Source organism: Benincasa hispida, chromosome 5 (assembly GCF_027475165.1).
Source record: "Benincasa hispida cultivar pf3 chromosome 5, pf3_genome.v1.1, whole genome shotgun sequence".
Classification (NCBI taxonomy): domain Eukaryota; kingdom Viridiplantae; phylum Streptophyta; class Magnoliopsida; order Cucurbitales; family Cucurbitaceae; genus Benincasa; species Benincasa hispida.
In genome coordinates this window covers 45,149,254-45,165,843 of record NC_143482.1, presented here as the reverse complement: position 1 = coordinate 45,165,843, position 16,590 = coordinate 45,149,254, and the positions used below count along the sequence as shown (strand labels likewise).

Here is a 16,590-nt window from a genome sequence, read left to right as displayed (position 1 = left end):
ACAGTTTGGAGGGAGTTGTACACTTAGGATTTTTGGGTTTAAGGGGACAAAAGGTTTAGGTTTTGAAGGGGTTTTGGAGAAGATAGACGATCGTTGGGGAATGGAAGGGGTTTTGGAAGAGATTGACGATCACACTGCCTTGTGTTTGGGTTGAACGGTTGTCTTTCCAGAGGAAGATGAAACGACCGTCCTTTGGTTGAAACAGTGGGTTTTGAAAATGAGGGTGAGGATGAAGGTGAAACTGATGGGGATGAGACCGAGCTTACCAGACTATCTCTAGTGAAGCTCAATGATTCGTTTTGGCTATCTGAAGTGTCTGACATGGTTTCCGGTAAGGAATCTCGTAGATGATGACCAAAGTGATGCAGTCGAACAACAAGAGGCCTGAAGATGGGTTAGGGCACGAAAATATCGAAGGAGAAGAAGAAAACTTGGAAGGGAAAGCTTGGCTCTTTTATAGAAAAACACATGAAGAGAGAGAGAGGGGGACAAACGTGACCTTTGGCAGCTATGTTACGACTACGCAATTAATGCAGACCTGAAGAGACACACCTAGGGCCACTCAAATACTTGACTGATCCATCTCCCAATATAACTCCTCTTCTTCCCATGTATGGATATGCATTGGTACAACTCTAACGCCCCAATTCAAGTACCCTAATTTAAGAATCCATAAAGTTGGTTTTAAAACATGCATTCAAAAGGCAATCTCAAAACTTCACTCAAACAAAAATTTAAATAAGAACATAAAGAAAACATGATATACATAAATAAAAAAGAAAGCATGAAAAAGGAAGCGTCCCTGGAATATATATATCTGACTGCACACAGGGACGACTTCAATGCAAGCTTCAAGCAAGCTCACATAGGTCGATGGATGTTTTGCAACGCTCCGTATTCCCTTCAAAGTATGGCTTGACACTTTGCCCATTTACTTTGAAGGCATTTGTTTCATCCTCTCGAGTAAATTTCAAGGCTCCATGAGGAAAGATTTCCTTGATAATGAATGCTTCAGACCACCTAGATTTTCGTATTCCTGAAAACAATCGTAAACGTGAGTTAAATAACAAAAAAAATTACCAACGAAAAGTTCCTTCTTGTCGATGCATTGGTCAAGCCAACACTTGGTCTTTTCCTTGTACATCTTCACGTTTTCATACGCATTCAGTCATCAATCGTGCAACTCATTTAGTTACAGTTTTTGATGTTCTCCAGCGACCTCCAAGTCTAAGTTCAGCTTCTTAACTGCCCAGTACACTTTGTGTTCTAATTCTAATGGCAAGTAGCATGTTTTTCCAAACACCAAAGCATACGAAGACATTCCTATTGGCATTTTAAACGTGATAGCCACCTTGTGCCTAACATTGTATTTAGCAAGTAACTTAGAAATAATATGGTTAATGAAATTCATACCTTCATCACTGATTAACACCTTAGCCGTTCCAAAGCATGTGAAGATGTACTTTGTCAGGAACTTTGAAACGGCTACCACAACATTCTTTGCACAAGCTATTGCCTCAACCCACTTTGACACATAATTTACTGCTACCAAGATATATTGCTGACTAGAGGAGGGAGGAAATAGCCCTATGAAATCAATACACCAAACATCGAATAGTTCCACTTCAAGTATGTTGTTAAGGGGCATTGTGTTTCTTGCTGATATATTACACGTGGGTTGGCATGGGTCACATTTAAGTACATAGTCAGTGCATCTTTACAGAGTGGGCCAAAAGTACCCACTTTGAAGGACCTTTGCAGCAGTCTTGTGTCCTTCAAAGTGGCTTCCATAGAAGGAGTTTTGACATTCAGATAGTATGCATTGTATTTCAACTTCAGGAACACATCGATGAAGGAACCGACGAAGGTCCTGTGTGGAAGTAGAGATCGACCCAATTTACAATTTTTTTACAGAACAACACATTTATAGAAATCAAACAGAAAAATTATGCATTAATTCTAAATTTATAGCATGCATTTGAAGAGGAAAACGGAGAAATTAATGATACCTTTAAAGATCACAAATCTTCACGAATCCTCTTCTCCAAAATGGCCACGTACTACAACGAACTCGAAAACCTATGGCTACCACCAATTGAAACCTTATGTATTCTCTGGGATGAGAATCACAGGAGTTTCTGTGCTCTGTGATTTTTGGAAATGAAAAGAGATAGAGAGGAAATTGGGAGGGAAAAGAAGTCTGGGAGTTTTCTGTGTTCTATTTTTCACAGAGAGCACTTTATATTTTCAACCAAAAATTTTGAAGAATAGCCAAATCCCATAACCACCACAATCACACGTAGTGAGTTGAAAGAGATTATGGAAGGGAAGTTATTTCCCTCCCTAAATTTCAAAAAATTAATATTAATAAATCATAAATAAATTTATTTTAATAAAATATATATAACTATATGTTATATTAACCTATGGTACTTGAATAATTAATTAAACTCCTTTAATTAAATTATTCAACATCCATTAACTGTAGGGCACTCCATTAAAAACCAACAGTTGCACTCTTCGTACTACAAACATATTTCTATGTCCATTAAATATAACCAATCAACAGTGCAATGACCCTTCACAAATTGCTCGTAAGTACAGCTAGGTCAAAATTACTGTTTTGCCTCTTTTGTTATATCTAACTCCTTATGTATCACTGATCCCCCTAATGAACAATAAGTTACAGTTAAACTATGACCGAACCCCTTTCGGGCTAGGAGAGGGTGTGGCGCCACATTATCTAAGCTCCGAAATCAGCCCTTAAGAGAGCAATTTATATAGTTTTCCCAACGTTGAGGAATGAGTGTTCCCAGCTCCCTAATCAGACAAATCTCTAAAATGGTAGACTTATTGAGTTGGCGATCTAGTCACTCTCACCCATACAAATCAAAAGATCGCCTTCATAGACAGAAGTTCAAAACTCACTCAGGATTCAAGTCATGTTACCTATGGTCATCCTAGTGAAATGTAAGTCTCAATTATGAACGTTATATAATGAGACTAGTTATTTCATGGTTCGATCTTATACAAACTCTTTTGTATAGAATACCCCCGCTCACATGTCTCTACATGAATGATCAAGATCAGATCATTTGTAGCATTTTACAACAATTGTAACATCTACAAAGCGGGTCGTATTCATAGTGTCACCAGGATAAGGTATACAGCCTTATCCATCCACTATAGACCATTTAGGTTATCATATGTAGTATATGAATAAAGCTGGATATTTAAGTCTATGGAATGTCTCGGTAGCATACAAGTAGATCAAGTGATAACCTAAATAGTCTATAATAAATGGATAAGGCTGGATACCTTGTCTTGGTGACACTACGAGTATGGCCCGATTTGTAGATGTTACAAATGTTGTACAGTGCTACAAATGATTTGATCTTAATCATTCGTGTATTAGACATATGAGCGAGGATACTCTATAAAAAGAAGTTTGTATAAGATCAGCCCACGAAATGTTTAGTCTCATTATATAACACTGTTCATAATAGACTTACATTTCACCATGATGACCATAAGTAACATGACATGAATCCTGAGTGAGTTGTAAACTTCTACCTATGAGGGTGATCCTTTGATTTATATGAGTATAGCCAGATCGTCGACTCAACAAGCATACCATTTTAGAGATTCGTCTGATTGGGGAGTTGGGAACTCAGATACACAAGATGGAATTCACTCCTTCTCCGACAGTAAGTAGATAAATTACTCCTTTAAAGGCTGATTCCGGGTCTTCAACAATGTGACGCAACACCCTCTCCTGGCCCGAGAGGGATTTAGTCATAGTAAGACTATGATGTATTTTTCATTAGAGAGATCAATAGTACTTAAGGAGTTAGATGTAACTACAAGGGCAAAACGATAATTTGGTCCAACTGTAGTTAGATGTGAAAGGTCATCGTACTGTTGATGGGTTATATCCAATAGACACAGAAATATATATGTGGTGTGAAGAGTACAATTGTTGGTCTTTAGTGGAGTGTTTGACAGTTAACGGATGGTGGATAATGTGATTAAAGAGTTTAATTAATTATTCACGTACAGTTGGAGCTTCAACCTACAGGTCCATAAGGTCCACTTGGTAACTCAATAGATTTAAGTTGAGAATCAGTTTTTGAGTTAATTTGAAATATTCAAATTAATAAGAGTGAAATTTAATTATATATGATATAATTAAATTAATTCAATTATATATGATATAATTGACATAATGTATATGATACATCATAGTTTGATTGGAGGAACTAAGATTTGAATATGATTCAAATATATTTTCTATGAATAAGATTCATAGTTACTAAATTTAATATAAATATGATTTATATTAAATACCATAAAATAGAGAAAAAAAACTATGATTTTTATATTGTATATGATACAATATTAAAACTATAAGTTATAAATATAATATGATAAGTTACTTATCATATTTATTTATAATTTATTAATTATTTGATAATTATCATTTTTCTCTCTAACCACCCTTAGTGGGTAGTTATTTGGTTTTATGGCAAAAATGGAATAAAATGAATTTTTTTTTATTAGTCCAGAGAGAGATAGGCATTACTTGATAGAGTGACTACACGCTTCTTGAGAAATTAGACGATCGAGTAAGAAGTCTATGCGATAGACTAGTTCGTCTACACGATAGTGTTATTCACTACACGATCGTCTTCCTCCTCCAAATTCCAAATTCCAAATTCCCTCTAACCAAAATTAGTCAGAGCCTACCACTCTTGGATTCATACCAAGAATACCAAAGTCACCAAGTGGTAGTGTCCCGTTTGGTTCGAGGATCAAGTTGCTACTTCCTGCTTGTTCGAGGGAGTTTGTGACTTGTTCGACACGTTCGTGAACGAGTACGTTCGAGGGATTATCTTGAAGAACGGTTCTTCAAAGGTATAATCTCTTAATCTTTTGTTTTATTTTCAGAAACATGTTGTACTTTAGTTTCTGATGCATAATTTGTTCTGTATGACTGTAAATGTATGCGTTCAATCGAAAATGAGATTTGAATGATCCGCTTCCACTCAAAAGTTCTCTGTAAATAGAGTTCCTTCATGTTAGTGATGCAATTTTTCACTTAAGAAGATACTTTTGCATGAGTTTATCGCATATGTACAATTTCATGCATTTTTCTTTATCATGAATGTGTTTACATCACTTATAATCCTAATTATTCCAACTCTGAGAGAACATTAACTTGTCTTTCTATAAGTTATCAGGTATATTCTATACTAGGATATTAGAAGAATGTAGTTTATTAATAATAAACATCAATACATATTCTTTCGTTTATATAACCTAACATATTGTATAAATAAACATCATTACATATCCCCTTTTCAACTGATACTTCTTAACCCCCTTTGTTCTAATTCACAATTGTCTTAACCCCCTTTGTTCTATATCAAATAAATCCCTAGATAATGTACAAATAAATATAAGCCATTAGTATTCCACATTCTTAAAATACCCTAAAGGTATACTCTATATCGTAGATAAGAAATCAACATTTGATGAAGATGTACAAAACAACATGTTTATAATAAAAATATCGATATATATAGTTAATAAACATCATTCCATATTCCACACTATTCTAATTCTCTAGAGGAAACGTCTACTCATCCGTATATGGCAAATAAACATCAGTACAGATTTTCCGTTATTCTAATTTCATAGAGGAATAGTTATAAACTATAGCAAATAGCAAATAAATATTAGAACAGTACTATGATATAGTGTACTAACACTTATATAGGACCGTATATAACAAATAAACATCAAAACAATATTCACTATGTTCCTACTACATGCTTATAAAAAAATATAAAAAGAGTCCCAACAATATGCTGTAGTTATTGAAAAATATAATTAAAAAGTCTTTATATATAAATATATATATTGTTCATTTCGTGTATATATTTGATGAAGACGTATAAAACAACATGTTTATAATACAAATGTCGATATATAGTTAATAAACATCGGTCCATATTCCACACTATTCTAAATGCTTATAAGAATCTGTCTATTTTTCAATATATGGCAAATAAACATCACTCCAAATTTCACATTATTCTAATATCATAGAGGAATAGTTATATACAACAGTGTATACCAAATAAACCAATTTCATTATTCTTCTACTGCATGTTTATCCCCAAGAAAGTCCCAACAATTTTTGTTTCTCCCCAAACGCTACTGCATGTTCATCCCCAATCACTTATCAAGTTTCATATAAAACCCTAATGAATAGGGTGAAATTGGGGTGAAATCGACCAATTTATGTATAGTAAACATGAATAATTTCAAAATATACCTTTTTTATATGAAATATGCAGTATATTGTAATGATTGCTTCATCTCCCTATTTTGGCCGTTGATTGTAGTAGGTTGCAGCCGACTCAAGTTCCAGTAGGTCGCTGCCTTTCTTTCCCTCTCCGTTGATAGTCGAGGTTGAAAATAAACCTCCGTTGGCCGTCGATTGCAGAATGCTTGCTTCCTTGGTCGTTGGTCACCGATTGAACAACAATGAAACTTGAAAATAAGGAGAAAGAAGAAGGAAGAAGAATGAAGAAGAAATTGAAAATAAGAGTTTACATTGAGCCTGAAAGGACTGAAGGGACATGTTGAAGGAAGTTTTATTGGAAATAGGAATTTTTTGAAAAAAAATACAAAAAGGCATTAATTCGCACGTCTGAACGGAAGGATCTGACCGTTTCTAATGCTTTTTTTAATATATTTGTGAGTGGAAGGGTTTAATTGTAAATAGTCTATTACATTAGTGATAAAAACTAGGCCAAATAGGTTATTTTATTTTATTTTATTTTTTTTAAATGGAATATTGAAGAGATTAAGGTAAAATAGGCCTCATTTTAAGGCCTTTTATATAGAAGCCCTTAAATATATTTAAGATATTATTAACAACTTTATTAATAATTTATGTAAATAAGTAATTGCCTTTATTTAATAAATTTTTATTGTAAAAATAAGTTAAAGTAAATGTTTTACTATAAAATATTGATTTTGTTAATTAATTAAGTAACTATCTTTAAAATAAAATTATATATAAAGTCAAAATCAGAAAAAGAGGATAAAAGAGAAAACCCGCAAAATTAGAAGTGAAAGAAAACTCTTGTTTATAAGAAATGACTATGAATAATTGAAAAATAAACGTGGATTTTGGATGCCTTTATCGATTTTCATCTAGAAAAAACTCCAACCAAATGACCCTTGAAAGTTCATGTATATTTTTTACATAAAATACAAAATTTGAGAATATTTTGTATAATTTAGCCCAACCTATATATATACACGTCTTGCATATAATTATTCAAAACATTTTAAACTCATGTTTGCTCAAGAACTCAACTTTGCTAAATGTGACAAAAATTTGCATTCTCACTTCAATTTCGTCCTTATTTGCGTCCCATTATTCCATTTTACGCACTAGATTTTGAAAATAAGAGGGACAAAAGAGAAAGCAAACTTTTCCTTCTAGACTTTTCAATTTCATTTGTTTGCTTGTGGAGGAGTCGCCTTTTGCTAAATTAGAATTTTTTTTTTCCTTCTAATTTTTTTTTTTTAAAAAAACGATTTTATTAATTTTGACACGTTAGATACTTTCAAATGAATGGTCGGCTTAAAAGGTGTAGGTAAATGAAGCAATTGATGCCAATTTTAGAACGTCCCATACTTTTCATCTATATGTAATATATCTACAATAATATTTTAATTTATTTATGGAAAATTATTTCAAATGGTAAAATCATTGAAAATATTTACACGATATAATAAAATTTTAGAACTATCAAATATAGACGTTGATAGATACAGATAGAATTGATAGACACCGATAGAAGTCTATCAAAGTCTATCAAGATAGTTCTAAAATTTTGTTATATTTTATAAAAATTTTAGTTTATTTTTTTATATTTAAAAACAACCTATTATTTATTATAGTTTTTAACATATATGTAACCTAAAATATAATCATACGTTTATTATTTAAATAAATAGCAAATCTCATTAAAAAAAACAAATTTAATTAAGTTGAATTGGAATAATTTAAATGTAGTTTTAATTAAACTTTTTATTACTTTAGTATACGTACATTTAATTTAATTTATGATTATATTATAAAAATACGTAATCATTTAAGTCATTTAAGTTGCGTAGAAAGAAAGTAAAGACATATGGTCATCTTCGAACCATTATTATTGTCGTCTTTCTCAATCCAACACTCCCAATTTTATATTCTTTACATTTATTATTATTATTATTATTTTCTAATTTTATATTCTTTACATTTATTATTATTATTATTTTGCACTAAGTCTTTAGAAGCATTAACAAACATTTTGAATCTCATTTAAATTTTATAGGATATCTAACTAATGTGAATTTCATTCAAATCTTATATATCCTCTCTAGTATATATATAAGATAATTTAAGTATTGATTTAAACATTTCAAATTACATTTGAAACTATACTTTTAAGTTTCACCCTATAAAATTGATCATTTTAATTTACAAAATTAATTAATTAATCATCTATGAATACAAGTTGATATTTCACAAGATGTTTATAATTATAACTATATTAAAAAGTTAATTTTACTTTTTTCATCACATCTTTAATGACTTAAACTATCACCAATCTAATCCCGTTATTAACTAAATTTCTTGTGGTAACGTGAGAATCCATTATTCAAGTCTTATTTAAAAGAAATTGTTCACCTATTCAAATTTCTTATATGTTCTAAGTTGGATTGATTGTGTAGGCAAGAAACAGCTTAAGATTTTATTATTATTACTTTTTTTTACTCATTATGAATGTGTATATATCATTCTTGATTCTTTGTCAATGAAGAATCTAGACTGAATAATTAATTAGTTCTAATTTATTTTACTTTTTTTTTAAAAAAAAAGTCCAACACTTTTTACAGATGTCCAAGGTGAGAGAGAAGCGTGTGGGACCAAAACTCCGCAATACGCGCGTGTTTAGTCAAATAGAAACTACTAAGCCAACGTGGCAGGATGCTATTTGTTCGCTAAACTTTCCGAGAAGAACGCAAAATAGTAATTAGAATTTGATTTTTCAAATTCCGTTTCCTATAAATTTCACTATTTTCATTTCTTAATTCATTCGAATAATTCCTTCAATTCTTTTAATTTTTTTAATTCTTTACGAATCTCCGCCGCAAAAAATCAAAGAAAAGAACACATGGCTTCGATTTCTACGCCGTACGTTCCCTCTGTTCTTCCTAATTCACGATTGCTGCAGACGCAATTCCGGCTGACTTACGCCGGCGCCGGGATTAATTCATCGCCGTCGAGTCTGTTTCGGTCTCCGGCTGTCGCTTTGGCATTTTCCGGCCACCGTGTGGCCAGTTCCTCACAGGTAGGGCTTGAATCGATTCTTCTCGATTTATTTTCGGGATGATCCTCTCTGGTTCTAAGAAATTGTGATATTCTTTTGCTTTCAATCACTTAATTTTGTATCGTGTTTGATTGATTTTCATTGTGTTGTGTTTTTTTTTTTTCAGTTCAGGATTGGATCTTATACGGTTGGGGATTTCATGACGAAGAAGGGAAATCTGCAGGTTCTTAAGCCATCTACGAGTGTTGACGAAGGTATTTCAAATTATAATTCAAGTTCGGTTCAATTGCCATTTTAGTCATTATTAAATTATCATTTTAGTCTCTAAATATCTATGGTTGTTTTGATCCTGTTCTTTTAATTTTGTGTCAAATATGTTTATAAATTTTTGAATTTTTTCAAAATTTTTAATCTTGTGTCTCTAATTTATCTATAAACTTTCAATATTCAATTTTCAGCTTTCTAATAGATCCATGAGTTTCCGAGCCCTCAATTATGTGCTCGCAGTACCGATCTATAATAGGTTCGGTCTGCGAACTTGCAATACCGATCTATAATAGGTCTGGTCTGCGAGCTCGCAATTCAGGGATTGAATTTATAGTATAGTCTTTCTTATTACTATATTAGATTCACATTATTTATTTTGTAAATGTCCACTCATTTCTCATTTCATATGTCAACAAAATTCAAAATCCTAGTTTGCATAGGCCTTAAATATTTATATATAATTTTGAATGTGAGCATATTTGACATCTATCTCTGATCAAGAGATCATCCACCGCAAGATATTCAATAAGTCTTTATTTTATACCTATTTTATCATTCTCTCTATTTAAGGTCCAAAAAAGAAAATCCAATGATATATGGTCACGTCACCAAATCCCTAATTACAATTAGAGCATATGATAAAATTTCATTGATGGATCAATTGTAATAAGCTTGAACTACAAATGTAATTGTTGGATGATCACGTACTTAAAATGATGAATTTTGACTCGTTGTAATAGTAATAGTAAAGATCTCAAAATTGTAACATTAGCAATAATAAAACATCAAAATAATCAAATGGGACCCACTTTTCTATTACATTTTTAGTAGGGTAAACGTGGCCTTAATGTAATTGCAATCGTAGATCAATCATAATATACCTCAATTACAAATATAATTGGATTATAATAAGCTCTTTTTTTTTCACGTTTACTTAGCCATTTTAAAAACGTAATCGGATAAATTTGATTATTGTTTACTCTCCTGTGTTTATTTGGTTGACTATAGTCTACAGATTTGATCAAAAGTTTAAAACTAAAATAATTACATGGGACTAATATATAATTGAAAGTATATTTAGTCAGCAGTTCATAATAATAACTGTTTGTTGTAAAAAACAGCATTGGAGGTTCTGGTGGAGAAGAGTCTATCTGGATTTCCTGTAGTTGATGACGACTGGAAACTGGTAAAAAAAAATTAACCACCTCACATCTATTTATTTAATGAATGGGATTTTATTTTATTTGAAGAAAATGAATGGAAAATCTTAGGTAGCATCTGTTTTGTTAAATACCATTACAGGTTGGCGTTGTCTCAGATTATGATTTGTTAGCCTTGGACTCAATTTCAGGTACAACAATATTTTCTACCACCGGATACTACGTAAAATTAAGACATCGACATTTTAAATATATATATAATTATATAAAATTAATTTTATTTTAATGTTGATATAGGTGTGGGTGATGTTGAGGCTAATATATTCCCAGATGTCAACAGTAGCTGGAAAGTAAGTAAAAATTATTTTCTCTTTTTAAGTTGCCATTTTACTAATGTAATTAATATCATTTTTGGATATTTAGTAGACTATAATAAGAAATAAAAAAAAATAATTGAAGAAGTTGAATGTTTTGTGACAGAGCTTCAAGTTGATACAGAAATTGTTGAGCAAGAAGAATGGGGAAGTTGTAGGAGACTTGATGACACCTGCTCCATTGGTTGTTCGTGAAACCATGAACTTGGAAAGTGCTGCCAGGTGTGTGTTCTTAGATTATTATTCATCGCTGTGTTTAATAATATATATGAAATTTTGAGGTGATTCGTCATATAGATCACAAATATTAAACAAGATGTTCCAGTACTTATTGAGATAACAAGATAATAACAAATAGTAAATTAAAAAAAAAAAAAAAAAAAAAAAAAAAAAAAAAAAACATATAGAGATTGGTATCCTAGTTCTGTGATAATCCATCACGTTCGGAGATAATGAGTCTGAAAAAGATAATTCAGTCCACTAATATTAAAAAGTCAAGTATTTACAATGTTGCACTCATCTATAAAGTAATGTCATTTACATTGACACACGTCGAACCTAATTTATTGATAACCTAGATTCCCCCTTAAATGTGAGACTTTTCTCCGAAGAACTTAGACTCCCCCAAGTATATGGATATTAGCAAAGATATACTTCGGCTTTCCTTAGTTAGAGAACTCATTCTCATCTAATAAAGTCTTAGACTTCTTACGATTGAGAATCCTTTCTCAAGAATGATGTCTTAGGATTCCCTAAGATAAAAAGAAAATAAAGAAAAAAAAGACTTCTAAAGACTTCGACAATAATTTAGCACATGAGTTTGTAGATCAACAGACAATATAGAATTAATATTGCAATATATGCCCACCACAAAACTAGAATCTCCGAAATAAACAAAATAAAAACAACCCTAATAATGCAAAGACTTACAAATAAATAGACACAACGGAAGAGGGAAACGTCCTCAAACAAATTTTGTAGAACATGAAAAAGGAAAAAATCTAGAAAAAATAACTCTGTAGAGGTTAGGACATTCGCCTTTTTAGTCCTTAAATTTTATAAGTTGGTTAATATATATATGAATTTTAGATTTTGTACTTCAACGATTATTTGAATTTTTCATTTTATGTGTATTAGGTCTTTCATTTATTCAACCGTTTATATATATATATATATATATAGAAATATATTTAATACCTATGAAACACAAACACAAATACGGCTACACAATATGAATACAGGATACGGCGATTCGTCAATTTCTAAAAAACTAAGATACAGATACGGTGTGTCATTTTTTATATATATTTTTAATATATATATATATATATATATATTTCTAAAAAAATGAGGATAATGATAAATTGAAGATACAATTTTTTTCTTTAAAAAAATGTAGGATATAGATAAATTTAACATACAAGTTAATTTTTTGCCTCACATAAAGTATCCGTGCTTCATAGTTTAATACACAATTGAATGATCTCATTTGACATGAAATTTAATTTTATCTTTTTTATATCAATTAATTACTAAAACTTTTTAATACAAACTGAATTCGAACCCAAAAAAAAAAAAAAAAAAAAAAAAAAAAAAAAGATTAAAGTGACCTATTAGAAATTTTAAAAATTCAACCAACATTTTTTATAATAAATTTTTTTGAGCCACTTCTCTTATTTAGCCTTTATCATACATATTATTTTTCAATTGTGCTATTTTAATACGTTTTAACCACAACTAAATTGGAAAAATTAATTTTAAAACTTTAAGTTAATAATTATATCTCTTTAAAATTTAAACTTTCATATGAATAAATTAATTTAAACTCCATGTATATTGATTTTAAAACCATAAATGTAAAACTTTCAGACGTATAATACTTCTTTAATGTAAGTTAAAAAAAAATGCAAAAATCAAATAAACAACAATTTTTTTCAATAAACTTGAGTGGTTTGCCTTCATCTAGTGTTTTCTTCTATTTTTTTTTTTTTTTGTTTTTTTTTTTTTTTACTCTTTTACAAAGAATTATTTGGTGGAATTTTTGGAGAATAATGATTTTATTTTGGTAAGTTAGAGTTGATTTCACAACTAATTAAGTTCAGAATATTATCTTTTCAAAGGTAATTTTTTAATAAAAAAAGAAGAGCATTTTAGAATTTAAAGAACTAAAAACACATAATTAACATCAAAACATGGTTAAAACTAAGACATAGTAATTAATTTCTTACCAAAAACCTAATCTTTTTATGATTCCTTTGTTACAGGCTGTTGCTTGAAACAAAGTTCCACCTTTTACCAGTTGTAGATTGTGAAGGGAAGCTGGTAAAGCCTATATCTTTATAATGCTTCTCACATTTTTCTGTTCTTCCAATTACTTTATAATTTCTTCACATTATAACTCATGGGCATCTATTTTTTTGTTAAATTAAGATGGGGATCATTACAAGAGAAGATATAGTGAGAGCCGGTCTTCAGATGAAGCGTACACATTCAAAAGAGTTGATATGATTGAAAAGATACATTTTAAAAATGATAAGATGTAGAAGGCTCATTTGGAATGAAACACACAATGTTGGGTATTTATATAGATAGGAATCACCCATTATTTTTTATAGGCCCATAACAATTTTGACTCTCTCTAGCATCATTCATTTATCCCATAGTTTATTGATATGTATAGTTTATTAAGAGGTTCAAAACTTTTTCTTTTAGAACAATTAATATGGAGTCAATATATCATTGAGTAATCACTTAGAAAATAAATAAAATACATTTAAAAATGAATGTAATAAATTGATATTGGACTACTACGTGACTTACAAAAGATTGATGTAGCCATGGATGAACTCAAATATTTTTCTATATCATCTCCTTCAAATGCGAGGGGTGTCAAAAGAAAAGAGAGAACCAACTAACTCACTCAACTCATATGTCAAACATCTAAGACAACTTCATTTTCTTGAGTATCAAGAGTGCAATCTTAATAATTTTGTTGGATTGATAATACTTCACTTGAGCAATGGAAGGAGATCGGAGAAAAATATTTCATTTTTTTTATTTTTTAAAAATTAAACACGTAACTTAATAATGATGGGTAGCAGGAAATTCCTGCCGCTCAATAAATGAAATATCTTTCATTTTTTCCAATATTACTATATATTTGGCAAGATATATATGATTACCAATACAACGTATGGATCGAGAATCATGATATACATGAAAACCCTAGTTAAAAACCAGGTTGTAAATGAGAGTTTGGGACAAAGTAAAAAATGAAACTTTAACCTTTCTCCAACTTGCCTTTCGCACCCTCGCCCTAGTCCTCTCAACATCATCACTTGATCGAGTTGACGTAAAAGAATGCAGGCCAATAACATTATTGGGATTAAATGGCAGCCCAATCTTAAGAAGTTAGGCCTATAGTCCAACAAATGGATTAGGCTCGAAATAAACAGACTTGAGTTAGCCCATGATGTAATTATTATTAAGATTCTTTGGATAAATAGTCAAAATATAATAGACTCTTCTTTTTTTTTTTTTAAAAAAAAAGGGTTCTTTGAACAAATAATCAACACTTAATAGACTTTTTTAAAAATGGCCACTAAACTTTTTCTTTCAATAAATAGCTAAATGATTGTTTTAGAATTTTTAATCGGATTTATCAAATATAAAAAATATCCCTCATCTAAGGGAAATACTAACCAATTTTAAATTTAAATACTAACAAACTAATCCCTCAAATAAATAAAGGTTAGATAATTTATTTTAATGAACCAACTTCTGAAAAAAAATCCTAAAAACAAGCAAAAAAAAAAAAAAAATTATTAACCACAAATTAAAAAAATATAACACCTAACCGTAGATAGATTATCTAATTCGGGATGCAAAAATACTGTATATATAAAGAATAAAACCTAATTTGGGATTGTCCATCATATACTATATGCTTACACACCCCACTCCTTTAATGAGCAAACCCTTTATGATTTATTAATAATCTATTTTTCATAATTATAAAGAGGGTATTTATGTTTTTGTCTTATGCTCCTAATCCCTTTACTTCATATCTATAGTATTGACAAATAACTAAAAAAAACAACTAAAGTGAGTCATCTAAATATAAGATTAGAGATTAGAGTACACCATTACGCATACCTTAAAAAAAAATCCAACACTTAATGGTAGAAGCTTACTGCCATATTGATTGCAATCCAAATCATGACCTTAGCACCATTAACTACCGGTGTAGAAGCTTTTTTTGTCGTAAAAAAAGTATTTTTAATAAAATTTTAAACCATCCTTACTAATTAAAAACTAAATTCCAACAAAATTCTCCATTGAATAAGCTAAAAATTTGTTATGGATTTTGTTAAATTTATGGGGATATACCCCAACCGTAATGGTTGGAAGCTTGTGATTTGGGAGGGCAAAATTGGAACTTGGAGGAGATGGAATCATATCAAGTTTTGGTCATAAATCAATTAATTTAAAAACTGACCTTATTTCAATTGGAAGTCTCGTTCTAACCATTAATTACAATTTCCCTTTAAAAATTGACCAACAAAGTTCTCATGTAATTTCCTTTAAAGAATGGCCAACAAAGTTGTCATGGCCAAAAGAATCCAACGGTAAATTATATTAAAACAAAGGACAAGTATATCCTTATTAAATCCCTACATTTTAGTATATTTAAAAATAAAATCTATAGAATTAAATAAAATCCTATTATCTAACCACTTAATTTTAAAAACTAAGTAGAAAAATACTCCTAAAATCTAGGTTGATCACATAAAGTAATAAAAAAGAATATCTCCTTTTTAAAAAGAAATATTCAGATATATTGATTCCATAAAATAAAATATTCATATTTTGTTAAAAGGTTAAACATTCAAATGCAAATATATGGTAATTTGAGGAACAGGCACCCACTTAAAAATCCTAATGCAACAATAGAAAAAAAAAAAATGATATCCCACTACAAGAGAAAAACATCCCAATCCCCTAAGTTTTGAATCTCTTTTAAAACATTGAGTAAACTTTACTAAAAGTAGCTAAAATCTTCATCACACTAAAGTCCCACAAATACCTCACTAAAAAAGCTAAATTTTTATGAGAGTTTGCATACAAATATATTGTATTAAAACCAGTTAATTAACTTTATGTCAAACTTAGCAATATTTATACTAAAAAGAATTATATCTGTCAAATATCTTCTAACAACTAATCATTGTAATTATATAAATATCTTGTAATATCTAAACTAGCAAGTTATTATTGTACTCATACGAATTTCTTTGTATGATCATTGTAGTCATATAAATACACCTTGTACTAAAAAAAAATAACCAAAGGTTTTTTGGTTCCGGGCCATGTAAATATATACTT

General features: G+C 30.1%; 1 protein-coding gene and 2 long non-coding RNA genes across 3 annotated transcripts; 1 reads left to right on the top strand and 2 right to left on the bottom strand.

Annotated features, from left to right (window-relative positions):
* Nucleotides 1-287: 287 nt before the first annotated feature.
* On the bottom strand, nt 288-4,397 carry LOC120077670 (uncharacterized). Its single transcript, XR_016529759.1, has 3 exons — nt 2,010-4,397; nt 1,414-1,870; nt 288-1,036 (listed from the first exon to the last, which is right to left on the bottom strand). It is a non-coding gene; the product is annotated as an uncharacterized LOC120077670 (long non-coding RNA).
* A 1,680-nt stretch (nt 4,398-6,077) lies between these two features.
* LOC120077671 (uncharacterized) lies at nt 6,078-6,862 on the bottom strand. Its single transcript, XR_005481811.2, has 2 exons — nt 6,341-6,862; nt 6,078-6,222 (listed from the first exon to the last, which is right to left on the bottom strand). It is a non-coding gene; the product is annotated as an uncharacterized LOC120077671 (long non-coding RNA).
* Nucleotides 6,863-8,972: 2,110 nt separating this feature from the next.
* LOC120078253 (CBS domain-containing protein CBSX1, chloroplastic-like) lies at nt 8,973-13,998 on the top strand. The gene is made up of 8 exons (XM_039032477.2): nt 8,973-9,425; nt 9,571-9,658; nt 10,793-10,857; nt 10,974-11,022; nt 11,129-11,181; nt 11,312-11,427; nt 13,470-13,527; nt 13,636-13,998. The coding sequence occupies exons 1-8, from the start codon at nt 9,249-9,251 to the stop codon at nt 13,711-13,713; spliced, it is 684 nt and encodes a 227-aa protein (XP_038888405.1). The 5' UTR covers nt 8,973-9,248; the 3' UTR covers nt 13,714-13,998.
* The last annotated feature ends 2,592 nt before the right edge of the window (nt 13,999-16,590 follow it).